Here is a 16,378-nt window from a genome sequence, read left to right on the forward strand (position 1 = left end):
CCCAGGGCTGCTGACAGCCGGGGTTCCATGTGTGACTGTTTTGCATTTTCCTTCTCCCCAGGGGCCCTGAGGCAAAAGTGAGAATGTCTGCCTTTATTTTTATATTATTTTAAATTAGATTTATTGGGGGAGATATCTTTCTATATTGTTACATATTGACCTCCCTCATCAGTTTTAAAGGCAGAAAACAACAACAAAAAACCCATCCTGTGGAGTATCACAATGCGGCAAATTTTTGTGATGGCTATTTAGCTTGTTTCTCGTCTTTTGGTAGTTGGAAATGAGGCTGAAGTGAACACCCTTGTGCAGATGTCTTTACGCTTTCCTAAGCCTGCCTCTGGGGGATAAGTTCCTTCCTGGATTTAATATTGCCGAGTCAGAGCAAATATACATTTTGGACTTTGACTAACATTGCCAAATTGCCATCCCATGGCATGGGGCCAATTGCTGCACTTATGTTTTCACGTGCTGACTGGCATTAGCTTTATCAGTCTCTTTGAATTTTAACTAATCTGAATCTTGAATTATTTTTCCTTGAGTTTAGTGCTTTGTGTGTGTGTGTATGTGTGTGTGTATTGTTGGTGTTTTTTTTGGTAGAATTTTGTCTCATAAAAGTTTACCCCTCTACCCGCCACCAATAAACACAAGTATAAAGGGAGTTAACAGAATAACTATCAAACATCTGTATAATCATGTAATTTAACTTGTATTTACCTTTATAATACTTCCCTAAACAAATTTTTGAAGCAGTATTTGAAACTAACAAAAGCTTGAATGTTTACTCTTTGAAAATTTTTAATCTGTTTTTATTAAATAGAGAATGAAACCTTTCTAGAATGGTGGGCGTAAAATGTCCAGTGCTTTTCAGATTTAGGAATCTACGTCCTAAAGAAAATGAAAAGAAGCATACTAAATTTTTTATCTTTAAAATAGTTACCTTGAATGCTTTTATGGGAAAGAATACTTACAGAGTTTACAAGTTCCGTGGAGGAATTTAAAGATCAAATTTATATACATTTTACAAGAAGAAAGTATTTAGGAACAAACCTAAAAAGAAGGTGAAACAATAAAATTTCAATAAAGAATATAAAAGTAGACTTAAATAAAACTATACACTCAAGAATGCAGACTCACCCTAACCGGTTTGGCTCAGTGGATAGAGCATCAGCCTGCGGACTGAAGGGTCCCAGGTTCGATTCCAGTCAAGGGCATGTACCTTGGTTGCAGGAGGCAGCTGATCAATGTTTCTCTTTCATTGATATTTCTAACTCTCTATCCCTCCCCCTTCCTCTCTGTAAAAATCAATAAAATATATATTTTTAAAAAGAATGTAGACTCAATGCATTACTCAAAAAAGTAAACTCCACGAGAACAAGTAATTGATTGATTGCTATATCCCCAGGACTCAGAACAGTGCCAGCACATGGGTGCTCAGTAAATATATGTTGAGTGAGTGAATGTACATGGATGGGAAAACTTAATATCATCAAGATGTCAATGTCACCAAGTTTATGTATAAACTGAATACAATATCAACAAAAATCTCAATAGGGGTTCTCATGGAATTAGACATTCAAAAATTCCTGAGACAGACTAAATGTGTTAGAATGTTGAAGATTCTTTTGAAAAAGGAGAATTTATCTTACCAGAAATCAAAGCATATTAGAAAGTTAGGGTAGTTGCAACAATGAAGTATTAACACGGGAATGGATAAATAGACTTGTAGATCGGTAGAATAAAATATACATTTATGGTGGGATAAAAAACATATCTCAATTCAGTGGAGAAATGATAGATTATCCAATTAAAGACATTGAGCCAATTGGTTATTTATTTGGAAAATATTGAAAGTAGCTCCCTGCCTTACATTATGCATATACAAAAATTCCAGATAGTTTAGCAATCTCTGTGAAAAATCATAGTACTAAGAATACATCAGAAAATATGTTTATGATCTTGTAGAAAGGGAGATTCTCTTAACCAAGTCTGGGGGGGAAAAAAACATAAAGGAAAAGATGGGTAAATTTGACCACATCAAAATTAAAACCCTATAAAAAACACACAACAGAAATGAAAAGTGACAGACTGGGAAAAAAACACACATTAGTAACACACATAGCTGACAGATTAGTGTTTAGCCAGAACACATACTATATTTTACAAATCAATAAAAAGTGACAACCCAATAGGAAATAGGAAAATGGATAAAACCAAATACAGGAAATTTGCAGAAGAGGTAATACAATTAAAAAGGTGCTCAGTCTCACTATTCATCAAAGAAATAAACATTGATCCAATAATGTGATTCCAATCTTTGCCCATGAGAATTTTACAAAGTTTGGAGGACAGTTGGGCAACTTCTAGCTATTAAAATTTTTAAATGCATAAAATCTGTGGCCCACTTCTCAAGCTTCACCGTGGAGAACACTTGTGTGTGTGTACAAAGAGGCCTTTATTTCATTGTTTTTATTACTGAAAAAAAAAAAAGGAAAAATGAGAATTTCCATCAATGGAGAAATGCTTGCATAATGGAGGTATAACTGTTAAAACATACTACGTAGCAGTTAAAAAGTGAGATTGCTGTCTAGGTGTATTGTTGAGTGAGAGAAGCACATTGCCAAACAGTGTATATAATGTGATAGCATTTATGGAAAAATAAAGGCAGAAGACTGTTTCCCACAGATCCATATATAGAATAGAATGTAAAGTAAAAGGTTTGGAAGGACAAACACAAAATCACCAGTGTGTATGTCTCAGGAGTGGAGGAAAGGGACTGGAATTGGGGATGGTACAATACCCCAATCTAAAGAGAGCTTTAACCTGACTTGTTATATTTTAATTTTACTCAAAGTAGCTCCAAGGATGACCTGTATAATTCAAAATTAATTTTTAAAATTTTAAAGAGAGAGAGAGAGAGGAAACAAGGTCTTTGGGCTGGGTGCAATTGATGTGTCTGAGGAGTCATTGCCCTCGGCCCCTCCCCAGCTTCCATGGCCTCCTGCTCTCCAACCACACACAAGCACAGGAAATCTGGCTGTAATCCCAACTGAATTGTTCCCCAAACAGCATTAAGAAAGAACAAACTGTTTTGCAAACTGTAGCAGAGAGGGCCCGTTATCCCACAGGCAGTTGGACTTCACCTTAGGGGTAGGTCGGGGGACATAAGGACTATAGGCTTGAGAGGCAGGGTCCCCACAGTGCCCTCCAGAGGCCACCCCCAGGATGGGGAGCTGCGGGGGTAGGGGGGATTATGAGACAAGGCTTGTTTGGGATAGCTCCTGGGATAATGTATTCTCCTTCTGGTTGCTCTGCATGTTGGGAAGCCCTTAGAACCTCAAGCACACCTGGGCCAGACAAGGAGGTCCTAGATGAGGGATCCGCAGAGGTGCACTGGGCTGCCATGTAGTGTTCCTGGTCGGGCCATTAATTGATTGGAAACATTGTAAAGTCACAGAGCATCTCAAGCCTCTGCACACAAATGCAGGCCCACGGCCCCGGCCCCGAGCCAAAGGCAGATGGTTTGGAGCTTATACATCTTGAGAATTCTCCCACTACCACGTGGGTAGAGAGTGAAGGGGATTTTCACATCATTCTTTGAAAAGGCTTTCGTTTTTCAAACATTCATTGCCTCCCCTGAGAAAACGGATGCCTCCTGCCCAGCTCTTGGCCTCTGGGCCTGCCCCATCCCCACCCCAGTGCACCCTCCGCTCTGCTGCCCATGGGAGGTTTCTAAAATAAAACTGTGACCATGCACTGTATAGCCTTTATGGCTCCCTGGAGTCTTCAGGACAAGGACTTCTCAGTAGGTCAGAGAGTGCTGGGTCCTGGGTCTCTGCCTCACCCTACCCCACCCGTGTCTCATGGTATAATGATCTGCATGGAGCCCACCTGTGTCCAGTCCTTTGCTGTGTCCACTTAGCCAATTTTTAAACATTCTTCAAGATAATCTCAAGCACCAACTCCCCGAGAAAGCTTTTCTAGGTCCCCCCAGTTGGTCCAAGTGCTGTTCTTCGATGCTCCTAAAGAACCCTGCACACAGCTCTTGGGGTGCCATTGGGTTGCCTTTCTGCGTCCTCCTGTGAATCCTCCAGGACAAGGCTTGCTCTTTGCTCAGTGGAGTACGCCTAGTGGCCAGCACAGTACCTGCCTGGCACATGCAAAGACTCACTCAATACCTGTTGAATAAATGCCCAAGTTAAAGGTCAGAAACAGTGTGTAGAGGCCATTGGGCAAAGAGTGCTGGTGTGGACGTCAAGAGACCTGGCTAGGTTATTCTGCACAGCGCCACTGTGCTGCCCTGGACAGTCCTTTCACTGGGCTCCCTCTTTCTCATCTGTGCCAAGAGGAGCGTTTACTAAATGTCTCTTCCCGCTCGAGCCTTGACAATTTCCTTGAAAGAGCAAAAGGACACTAATTGTCAGAATTGATGAGGGTGCTGGGATTGAGTGCTCGAATGCTAATGGGAGGGTGAGGTGCAATTTCACGAGGCCATGTGACAAATGTTTTTGTAAAAAGCCTTAAAAATGTGGATACCCAAATATACAGCAATTTTACTTTCAGAACTTCTTGCCTAAGGAAATGATTGAAGATGTGACTAGAGGTTTAACTCCATGGATGTTGATCCTAGTACTGCTTATATAATAGTGAAAATAGGAAACAACCCAAGTACCTAACAAGAGAGGATTACCGAATGAATCATCATATTTCATACAAAAATATTACGCAGACATAAAAATAAACTAAATCTATATTTGTTAACATAGAAGTCCAGGCTACATTGTTAAATACTGAAAGTAGGTTCATAAAACAATATTTAAAGTCTGTTCTTACCATTATTTAAAATACATATTATATCTACACATAGGATACCTAATTATGACACGAGGTTATCAGTGAATGATGACTCTCCTGCTTCTTATTTATGTAAAAAACAATAACAAACCTGGAAAGAAAAATAATATGTATGCTCTCACTTAATTATAAGTAATTTTGATTTTTTTAAACTTTGTGCTTGTGTTCTATAATTTTTTGTGAATGGAAATATATTTCTTTTTTTTTAAAATATATTTTTATTGATTTCAGAGAGGAAGGAAGAGGGAGAGAGAGAGAGAAACATCCATGATGAGAGAAAATCATGGATTGGCTGGCTCCTGCAAGTCCCCGACTGGGGATCGAGCCCACAACCTGGGCATGTGCCCTTGACCAGAATCGAACCTGGGACCTTTTAGTTCGCAGGACTATGCTCTATCCACTGAGCCAAACCGGCTAGGGCTATATTTCTTATAGGATTAAAAAAGTATCTTCAAAAGTCTATAAAACTGTAGGACCTGATTCACAAAGAGTTGCTTGTCCAGTGAGCTAAAAGGGGTCAATGGGGGGAAAGGGGGAACATATGTAGTACTTTCAACAATAAAGATTAAAAAAAAAAAAAAAGAGTTGCTTGTCCAAGTTCACACCTAGCAAAGCAAGTCTGGGAGAATGTCTTCTCTCTCCTGGGCCCCCAGGCTCTGCTTCCCATGGGTTTCAGGGTCTCTGGAGCGGTGCTCTGGGTGTGCTGCTGTCCCTTATTCCTTGACCAAGAAGACGTGGTCTGGGCATAGAAGACAAGAGTGAGGGCAGGCCGGTGGCTGGAGTAGGAGGTGTGGCTCGACCAAACGGGACATGGGAGCCGTGGTTGACATGTGCCCAGGCTGATGAGGTCCCGGGAAGGTGGACAAACGCAGTCATTAGTCCCAGGGCACTTTTCCTGCCTGAGAATGGTGGCCCCTTTGCCAGCCTTCTTCAGGGGAGAAACTCCCCCCTCTTCTATTTCAGAACAAGCCTAAAGTTTAACCCCAGTCCTCCTAACTGCATTGATCTTGTCTCAGAGAGGCCTTGGGGCTGCATCACCCAACTGACCACTAACCACAGCCTGGTTCCTGATATCTGGGAGCAGATGGTGGGGGTATTGGAGGCAGCCCCCTACCAAAAGCCAAGAAGAAAGGGGAGGAAGAGAGAGATAGAGGAAGTTACCGTGGTCCTGAGCCCTTAGCCCCCGGGGTCCTCTTTCCTGTGAAACCCAACGGTCTACAGCCAGATTTCCTGTCCCTTTAGCCTTTACCAGGAATGGGCGTCTGCCCACCAGGGTTGGCCTCAGGGGCCAGGTTACAGTTGGGGGTGGGGACAGTACCCTGAGGCTGATGGGATCATCATCACTCCAGGTCTCCCCTGATGTCTCTCTAGTTCCCATAATTGTTTAGGCTGTTGGTTCCTGACTGTTGTCCTTTTCAAAGGAACCCTGGATACTAGGTTTAATCAGAAACTGGGGAGGGGAGTTGGTTATCTGTACCTCCTTGTGCTTAGACAAGGGGACAGTTCTGGACCCTCCTTTCCTGCCCTTCTCTCCCATATCAGGGACCTCTTTCCAGTGGGGGAGGAGAGAGAGTTCAGTCTCGAGGGGCGGGCCTCGCCTGCCCCAACCCTCCCCCAGCGTGGAGGACATAAAAGCCTAGATCCAGCTGAGAGGTGCTGCCAATGCTAGGTAACTTCAGAAGTCAGGTCCTGGGGGGGTTGAGTGACTGAAGCTAGCAAAGGAGGGGCACTGTGCACCCCTTCCTCAAGGAGGCCTGGGCTCTGACCATAGGCAAGGCCTATTGAGGTGGGACTGGGGTATGAAGGTGCAAGTGAGGGGCTGGGAGGAGCGGGATGGTGGGGCTCTCTTCTCCCAAATGCACCGTGAGCTTTGGACACTGACTGGGCTTGGGGTCTTGTTGTAGAGATGAAGCTGCTCTTGGCCCTAGCCGGGCTCCTGGCCATTCTGGCCTTGCCCTGGCCCTCTGAGGGTGCTGCTCCAGGTAACAGTTCAGAAGGAAGGGAAAGGTGGTGTGCTGGGGGTGGGTCTGAGTTCCAGGGATTCCTTCCTCAGTGAAGGCCACCCTGGCTCGGGGGTCTCACGGGAAGGGGGGTGCTTTGGGCCCAATCCTGACCTTGCAACCCCTATTCTGGGCAGCTGTCCTGGGGGAGGTGGAGACCTCAGTGGTTGTGACCTGCATGGAGGAGGCAAAGCGGCTAGTGGACAAGGCCTACAAGGAGCGACGGGAAAGGTGGGTGCCAGGCACTGCCCAGTTCTGGGCAAGGTTGCCAGGCCTTTCGGGAAAGAAGCAGGCATGGGAAGTGGGGTGGGGCCCTCTGTCTGTCTGTCAGTCTTTGAGTGTGAGAACATCTTCAAAGCCACCCCTCCCATGGCCTTGCCTCTGCCTGGACACCCAGGTCCATACTGGACACCCAGGTTTATTAAGGGAAACCTTCCTGTCTGAGTCTGTCACACCGTCCCGTGTGTCCATCTGCGGGCCTGGGGCTCTGCGGAGTGTCCCCGCCCACTTTCTCTGGCCCTTCCGCCTCCCTTCTCCACGCAGCATCAAGCAGCGGCTTCGCAGCGGGTCGGCCAGCCCCATGGAACTCCTGTCCTACTTCAAGCAGCCAGTGGCGGCCACCAGGACAGCTGTGCGGGCTGCTGACTATTTGCACGTGGCCCTAAGCCTGCTGGAGGGGAAGCTGCGGCCCTTGCTGTCAAGGCCCTTCAATGTCACTGGTACTGCTGCCCCTACACCCCAGCGCTTGCTCCACCAGTGACCCCTCCAAGCGACTCTACCACCTCCCAGAGACCGCCCCCCCCCCCCCCAACTCCTCTCAGGGACATCGAGTCTCCCCTCCCCAGCCAAGGCTTCTCAGCCTAGGATAGGAAGCGAGGGGCTCAGCTCCCACACCCCTCGTTCCCCTGCCCGCAGACGTGCTGACGCCCGCCCAGCTGAATCTGCTGTCCAAGTCCAGCGGCTGCGCCTACCGGGACCTGGGGGTGACGTGCCCTGAGCGGGACAAGTACCGCACCATCACGGGGCAGTGCAACAACAGGTGTGCCCGGCGCGGGGCGGCTCCTTGGCCGGCGGGCGGTTCTGGGCGGCGTCCCGGTCCCTGGCCCGCCCAGCGCCACCTAGCGTCCGCGTCCTGTCCCCGCCCTGCAGGCGCCGCCCCACGCTGGGCGCCTCCAACCGCGCCTTTGCGCGCTGGCTGCCGGCGGAGTACGAGGACGGCGTCTCGCTGCCCTACGGCTGGACGCCCGGGGTCAAGCGTGGCGGCTTCCCGGTGCCCCTGGTGAGCACTGGCCGGCAGGGAAGGCGCGGCCGGGCCCAGGCGGCCCTGGGGCGGCCCCTGACGTCCGTGTCCCGCAGGCTCGCGCCGTCTCCAACGCCATCGTGCGCTTCCCCACGGAGCAGCTGACCCCGGACCGAGAGCGTTCGCTCCTGTTCATGCAGTGGGGCCAGCTGATTGATCACGACCTCGACTTCACCCCTGAGCCGGCCGCGCGGGTCGCCTTTGTCAGTGGCCTTAACTGCGAGACCACCTGCTTGCAGCAGCAGCCCTGCTTTCCGCTCAAGGTGCTCACTTCTTCCCGCCTGCCGGGTGGGGAAAGGAGACGTCATTCCTAGAAGTGGCCACTCCCTCTGTGCTCAGGTTCCCTTCCCTAGCTCCCCGGTAAGGTTGGCCCCACCCCTCTGCCCCACCCCCACCCCCCACCCCCAGCTGAGGCCCTTCCCACTGTCCTCCAAACCTCTGTGCATGGGTACCCGATGCTCAGTCCTCTTTCCTCCCCACAAAGGGGCATCTTCCCCGCAGCCACGTTACACAGAGCCTGGGTTGTGGGGCCTGGCTGGTTTGTGTAGGGAGAGTAGGAGAGAAGGAAGAAGACCCTGAGAGGCAGGAAAGGGACCGGGAGGAGAGAGACCAGATCAGGAAAGGGAAAATAAGAGGAGCGGGAGGGAGGAGCAGACCCAGAGCAGAGAAGTAGTGAGATAGGATGTGAAGGGGGAAGGTCGGAGGACTGGTGGGTTCACCTCCGAGGAGCCCCACGTTCCCAGCCCAGCATTCTAGTCATCAGCCCTGGAGCTCAGAGGCACTCTGCACAGGGAACCTCAGACGGCGATCCCTGTGGGCCCCCCCCCCCCATAAGCCCCCTGTAGTCTGAGGAAGCCAGAAGTCCTGAGGGGCCCTGTTTTGGTGTCTGGGTCTCCCCCGCTGGTTCTTGGCTGCAGGCTGCTTCCGAGGTGGGATCAAGGCCTTCAGGAGGGCGGACAGGGGGAGAGGCACTCCTGCCCACTGTCCCTGCCTTGGTGAGCTGGCGGGGTCTCCCTCTGTGCACACAGATCCCGCCCAATGACCCCCGCATCAGGAACCAACGGGACTGCATCCCATTCTTCCGCTCCTGCCCTGCCTGCGGAGACAACAACATCACCATCCTCAACCAGATCAACGCCCTCACCTCCTTCCTGGACGCCAGCATGGTGTACGGCAGCGAAGATCCCTTGGCCAGGAACCTTCGCAACACGACCAACCAGCTGGGGCTGATGGCCGTCAACCAGCGCTTCAGTGACAACGGCCGGGCCCTGCTGCCCTTCGACAACCTGCACGATGACCCCTGCCTCCTCACCAACCGCTCCGCGGGCATCCCCTGCTTCCTGGCAGGTCAGACCTGGTCAGGGACCTGGGATGGCACAGGGGTGCCCCCTGCCCGAGCCACAGAGGGCCTGTTTGTAAGCAGCTTGTACCCTCACCAACTTCATGATATTATTCCAGTTGCCTTGGTGACAAGTTGATGGAGCCAGAAAGGGAAAAAACAAAAACAAAAACAAAAACTCAAACCTAAGAAGGAGATTCAGGGATGGTCGGAGGAGCCTCTGTCCACTTGCTTCTCTGTCTGTCTCTCTTTCCCTCTGGACTCTGGCAGAGAGGACAGTTGAGTCCTCAGGGCCAGGGAGCTAAGGGACAGAGAACAATGTGAGGCCCTCTCCCTCTTGAACCACATCCTCAGTTAGGTAGCCACTAGCCACATGTGGCTATTGGCATTTAAATGTAAGTTAATGTAAATGAATGTACATTAAATATTCAGTTTCGCCATTGCACTAGCCACATTTCACGTGCTTCACAGCCTCCTAGGCTAGCGGCTCCCATTCAGAAAGTTCTGTTGGACAGTGATGCTCCATATCACCTCCTGCCCATCTTGAGTCCCTGTAATGAGACAGAGTGGGAGTTTAAATGTAAACAGCTGGCGGCCCTGGGGGTACCATTGGGGCAGGGATGGTGCCCATACTCAGAAATTTTCTAATTTTTTTCCCCCACTGGTTCTCTTAATTGTCTTGAACTTTGTTTTTAATTTTTTGTTTTTCAATTACAGTTGACATTCAATATTATTTTATGCTAGAGGCCCAATGCACGAAATTCGTGTGAGGGGCTCGGCCCCTGCCGCCCGGCTTCATCTGAAAGGTCATCCAGGACGTCTGGTCTAATTAGCATATTATGCTTTTATTATATAGATTAGTTTCAGGTGTACAGCATAGTGGTTAGACAGTTGTATAATTTGTTCCAATGTTTTTTTGTCTGTTTGTTTTTAGTAACAGAACATACTTAGGTAAGAGATGCATTCTTTATTTTTACATTTCATTTTATCTGTGGGGTTTTTTTATTAAAAAATTTTAAATTTAGTTTAAAAGAGAGAGGAAAGGAGAGGGAGAGAGAGAGAAACACTGATCAACTGCTTTCTGCACTCCGCCACCGGGGATCAAGCCTGCAACCCGGACATGTGGAAATCGAACCAGCAACCCTTTGGGTGTGCGGGACAACATGCAACCAACTGAGCTACACCGACCAGGGCTACGCCACTGTTTTTTAATGTAGATCCAATAGTGGGCCTGAGCCCTTCCCTGTGACTTCCCAACCTCTCCTCCTGGTGGCTTCTCATGGCTGAGCCCTGGGGAGGAGTGCAGTGTGGACTTTTTTGGGCTAGTGAGGGAAGAGCTGCACTCCTCAGCCAGTCTGGGCTGCCTCCAGCCTGGGTTGGCAAGTTGCTTCTCCCAGACCTGGATCATCATGATCTCTGGCAGCTCATGGGATGGAAAAGCTGCTGTCATGGAATTTCCTTCCCACCAGCCTTTAGAGCTGGTGAGGACTAAACCCAATGCCCTGCAGGAACGGACCTTGAGGCCTTCCAGAGAAGGGTCGGGGGAGGACTAGAGGGATCAGGGGTCTAACTCAGTTTTTTTGAACAGTCTCAGGAATGGACTTTAAACATCCTGTGTTTTAGCCTCCTTCCCTGAATAGGCTGCACAATTAGCATGTAGTCAGGGTGGGGATGGCAACTTTGATCAGAGTTAACTCAGAAGGTAGTGGCTTTCTAGAGTCCCGTGTTGAGAAGGAGTCTGAGGTTGCATCTGATTTTAGCAAGTTAGAATGTTGTGATCATTGGCTGTTTCTGACATGGGCATGGAAGTAGGGAGTGCCAACAGGCATGCTACTTTTTGGCTTTCCCTAAATCAAGGGAATAAGTCAACCAGGCAGTGTTCATGGCTCTCCTACTTTGTACCAAGCACTGTGTTTGTTAAACCCCGTGTGTCTACATGTGTGTGGGGTGAGAGGTCAGATACAAAAAGGCAAAAGACAGCAAGCCTTGTTCTCAAGGAGCTCCCAGTCTCAGGTACGGGAAGGTAGCAAGTCATATGTCAGATCTGACCCCTACTGAATGAACATCTCTGACCAGCAGTGCCTCTAGACCAAGGAAGAAGCTATTGTGGTAGACCAGGGAATCACCACAGGCAGGGGAGGTGTAATCGGAGCATGGTGTGCAAAGATGGGTGGACTGGGTAGGAGGCATTTCAGGGGAGGGAGTTTCAATGGAGCAAGTCCTTTCTGGGATGGAGGACTTAGGAGTGACTTCCATCCTAAGGGGACACCCGTTCCAGTGAGATGCCCGAGCTCACCTCCATGCACACACTCTTTCTGCGGGAGCACAACCGGCTGGCCACACAGCTCAAGCGCCTGAATCCCCGCTGGAATGGAGAGAGGCTCTACCAGGAAGCCAGGAAGATTGTGGGAGCCATGATCCAGGTAGGCAATCCTGAGCATCGGTGATGTGCCAGGGGTCAGGCAGAGTTGGGACCCACACGTGCCTCTGGCACATGCTGTCTGACCTTGGGCAATTTAACCTCAAGAGCCTCCGTTTCTTCATCCATGATACTGCAAAGAGTAAAGGACATATATGAAAACACCTGGCGGATACTACATGCCTGACAAGTGATGCCTGTCTTCCATCTTCTCTTTCCCAGGCTTGCTCCCCTGTCTATTCTTATGTCCATTGAGAATGGAATTGGGAGGGTTAAATTGCTGGGTCTAAAGTAGCAATTCAATAAATTCCTCTCCTTTCCTTCATCTCATTGTCACTCTTGGCTCTTTTACCCACTCTCCTACTCTTTTTGGCTTTATCATAGCTCACTCCATCTCCTTAACCTTGTTTGTTCCCGGGCAGTGTTCCTGGTTCTCTCTTCCAACCCTTGATGTTCCAGCACCCCCATCCCCCATCCTCTCCTGGAGACATAAACACACACACACACACACACACACACACACCTTTTTAAAACTCTGGTAGGGGAGAAAGTTGCAGGAGCAGAGGGTGAGTTTTTGAGTTGCACCCCAAGAATTTAAGTGAGATTCATTTAAGCCTCAGAGGAAATTCCAGAGTCTGGAATCTGAGTGAGATTGTTCTGTATCTCTTCCTCACTGGGGAAAGCCACCTAGGGTGGGTGGTCTTTTCCTTTTTGCCTCCCCTCCTTCCACAGTCATATATTGAACCCTACTGGGAGCCAGGTACTTGCTGGGCACTGAGCAATTCCAAGAGAAATGAGATATAATCATTGCCTGCAAGGAGTTTTTAAGTTAGTAAGAGAAACGAGACATTGATAACTCCAAGTCAAGGGAGTTATCAATGACTAACAAAGCCCCTTTGTTATTTAATCGCAGGCAGAGGGCAGCATAATTACCTTTAATTTACATTTGAGGAACCGAGGCTCAGAGAGGTTAATAACTTGCCCAAGGTCACACAGCAGGCAAAAGCTCTGCTTATGCCCTAGGTGCCATTCTGTTAGACTTAGATCCAGTTCTGTGGGTGGTAGTTCCCTGGTATCCCCCAAGCCAGGAGCAGGTGGTGACTCTGCAGGGAAGGGTGAGTAGAGAGGCCACTCTGAGTGACTTTTCTTTAGATCATCACTTACCGGGACTACCTGCCCCTGGTGCTGGGTCCAGAGGCCTTGAGGAAGTACCTGCCCAAGTACCGCTCCTACAATGACTCGGTGGACCCTCGGATCTCAAACGTCTTCACCAACGCCTTTCGCTATGGCCACACCCTCATCCAACCTTTCATGTTCCGCCTGGACAGTCAGTACAAGCCCACGGGGCCCAATCCCCGTGTTCCACTCAGCAAGGTCTTTTTTGCCTCCTGGAGGGTTGTGCTGGAAGGTGAGTGGGACCTAGGCCAGGAGAGAGTGAGCTGGCAGCTGAGGGTCGGGTAGGGGTGGGTTTGGCCCCAGGGAGCTAGGGCAGGAGAAATCCTCTTTCCTTCCACTTCTAGGGGTCTGATCTGACTTTCCAGCCTCAGTTTACCTGACTTGCTTCTACATCTAACAATAAAGAATGGGGTGGAGATGGCTCATAGGGAGCTGGCTCCTTACTGTGTGTTGTGACTCTGAGGCCCAGGAGACCAGGGGTGTTGGGAGCACCCTGACCTTGCAAGTCTGAATGACATAATCCCCTGAGACCTTGATGCCCCAGTGAGAGCCTTCCCACTGGGTCCACCTTGGCACCAGGAGCTGCATATGCCCAGCCCTCTTCTGCAATCCGCCTGACCCTGCCATGGACTTATCTCTGACGCCTACCTGAGCTCTGATACTGAGCCAGACACCCCTTCCCCCCAACCTTGCTCCTCTTGCCCCCAGGTGGCATTGACCCCATCCTCCGGGGCCTCATGGCCACCCCTGCCAAGCTGAATCGCCAGAACCAAATTGTGGTGGATGAGATCCGGGAGCGGCTGTTTGAGCAGGTCATGCGGATCGGGCTGGACCTGCCCGCTCTAAACATGCAGCGCAGCCGGGACCACGGCCTCCCAGGTGAGGGGCTGCAGGATCCTCCTCCCCATCCTCACTCCAGTGTCCCCAGCTACCCAAGACTTCCTCCAGCCCTAGCACCTTGCTCTTAGGAATCGGTCTGAGGTCAGGCACTTACCTTGTCCATTTTCAGTAATGCCTGGCCTCCTCTGCATTGCTGTAACCCTTAAACTTGGAGCATCTTCATCATAACAACAAGCCCCCTCACCTCCATAGTCTGAAAATCCGTCTCCATCATCATTTCATTTTGCTCCATTTCACATGAACTCTGAGGGGAAGAGTATCATCACGCACATTTTACTGACGAGGAAACAGGCTTGCAGAGATTCAAGACCTGCCTAGGTTCTCCAGCCAAGTCAGGAACAGAGCTGGAACCCAAATCAGCCTGACCTCAAAGCCTGTGCCTGTGTAATGGCACAGCCATTGTGGCTGAGCCTTCTAGACACACGTCACCCCTCACAGGTCTGAGCTCTCCAGAGGGGGACAATGAGATGTCCCTATGCTTGGACCTGACAGGAGTTAAGGCAATTTAGGATTTGCTTTAAGGTGGGAGGGCAATGCAAAGACAGAGAGGGTCCTGGAGCAACTCAGCTGTCCCCTTGGCCTGAGCTAAGGGTTCAGGGTTCCCCAGGGGTCTGTAGCCCGGGAGAAGCCCTTCTGCGACCTCCCCTCCCTTCTGTGACTCTGTATATGGCCTTGGTGTATCGGGAAGGAGTGTTTTCTAAGATGCACCCACAGCCACCTCTCCCCTCCCCCGGCACAGGGTACAATGCTTGGAGGCGCTTCTGTGGGCTGCCTCAGCCCCAAACAGTGGGCGAGCTGGCCACGGTGCTGAAGAACCTGGACCTGGCGAGGAAGCTGATGACGCAGTACGGGACACCCAACAACATTGACATCTGGATGGGCGGCGTGGCCGAGCCCCTGAATAGCAAGGGCCGCGTGGGCCCGCTCCTCGCCTGCCTCATCGGGACCCAGTTCAGGCAGCTCCGTGATGGCGATCGGTGAGGAGGCGGGTGGAGTGGTCCAGGCACGCTGTGTGGCCCTGGTCCTGTCCCTAATCTCTTGGGTCCCCAACGTTTCCCAGTGAAATGAAGGGCTGGAAGGAATCCATGGCTTCCCAGTATATTCCAGGGAACCTTAAGGGGAGCTTGCACGTGCTCTGAACCTGTTGCGGGTGCAGTAAGGAGGGACCTGGGCCCCTGGCTGTGAAGGAGGGAAGACAGAGAAAATGCCACCCTTTATCTCTCTGTGTTTCGGGTGCCACCGTGATGCTGTCAGTCACTATTGAGCAGTCACGTGCGTCTCCTAGTGTCATTTCCTCGTGATTCTGACCTCTGTCGTACCTACTTCTCACCTAGCCTGTGGTGTGCCTTTGGGACGATTAGAAAAAGGTGTCCCTCTCTCTAGGTGGACAGATGATAAACACCCCCAAGATTCTCTCCATCCCCGTGGGTGCAGCTCAGGCCAGGGCCCAGTATGGGCCCAGCTCCCTGTCCAGCGTTAGTGGTGCCCGCAGGTTGCTGGGGGAGGGCATCAGGCTAGCTGGGCTTTCCTCTGTGCATTGAGTGGGGCTTCACTTGTTTGGAAACCCCTGGTTGCCTGAGGGCCCGGAGCTCTCCTGTGCTGTAGAGCGGTGTCTGCTGTGGTTCACTTGCATCCAGGTGTTTATTGAGTGCTTACTGTGTGCCAAGCACCTTGCTGGGTGGCATGAGAGACCCTCAGGGGGTGGCTCAAGCCAGGTGATGCCCTGCCAGCCCAGGAGAGCCTCAGGTGCCACGACCGTGGTGTTCCCATGCAGGTTTTGGTGGCAGAACAAGGGTGTATTCAGCACGCGGCAGCAGCAGGCCCTGGCCAAGATCAGCTTGCCTCGCATCATCTGCGACAACACAGGCATCACCACTGTGTCCAAGAACAACATCTTCATGTCCAACAGATTCCCTCAGGACTTTGTCAACTGCAGTAGTGTCCCCCAATTGGACCTGGCTTCCTGGAGGGAGAGGGACTAGAGGCTGGGTAAGGGGGTGCAGCAAGGAGGTGAAGGCTGGGCACACCTGGGCTGGCAATTGCAACCACAGCTCTTTCTTCCCTAGGCGCCCCCATCCCTGCTCTGGGTGCCGGCCGAGAAAGCAAATGACTAGACATGCATTCATGTGTGTGTGTGTACGCGCATGTGCAATGTATATAAATTGCATTATGTGTGTGTGTTATCTGTGAACGTGGGTAGTGTGTTGTGTGCTGTGTATGTGTGTCCTTTGTGGTATGTTTGCTGTTTCTGTGAAAATTAAGTGTATGGAAGTCAGCAGAGTGGATTGGTGAGGAGCACAACAAGCTCAGGAGCTGGGCTGCTTGGGTTCAAATCCCTGCTCTGCAGCTTACCAGCTGTGCGACCTTGAACACATTCCTCAATCTTGCGAAGC

At 50.3% G+C, this 16,378-nt stretch overlaps 1 protein-coding gene across 1 annotated transcript; it reads left to right on the top strand.

Annotated features, from left to right (window-relative positions):
- Nucleotides 1–6,739: 6,739 nt before the first annotated feature.
- On the top strand, nt 6,740–15,967 carry MPO (myeloperoxidase; the record flags this gene model as incomplete). The annotated part of the gene is made up of 12 exons (XM_079799092.1): nt 6,740–6,833; nt 6,989–7,082; nt 7,395–7,570; nt 7,767–7,890; nt 8,001–8,130; nt 8,208–8,414; nt 9,180–9,498; nt 11,753–11,913; nt 13,062–13,317; nt 13,794–13,964; nt 14,725–14,962; nt 15,760–15,967. The coding sequence occupies exons 1-12, from the start codon at nt 6,758–6,760 to the stop codon at nt 15,965–15,967; spliced, it is 2,160 nt and encodes a 719-aa protein (XP_079655218.1). The 5' UTR covers nt 6,740–6,757.
- Nucleotides 15,968–16,378: the final 411 nt, after the last annotated feature.

Source organism: Cnephaeus nilssonii, assembly GCF_951640355.1.
Source record: "Cnephaeus nilssonii genome assembly, chromosome: 19".
NCBI lineage: Eukaryota > Metazoa > Chordata > Mammalia > Chiroptera > Vespertilionidae > Cnephaeus > Cnephaeus nilssonii.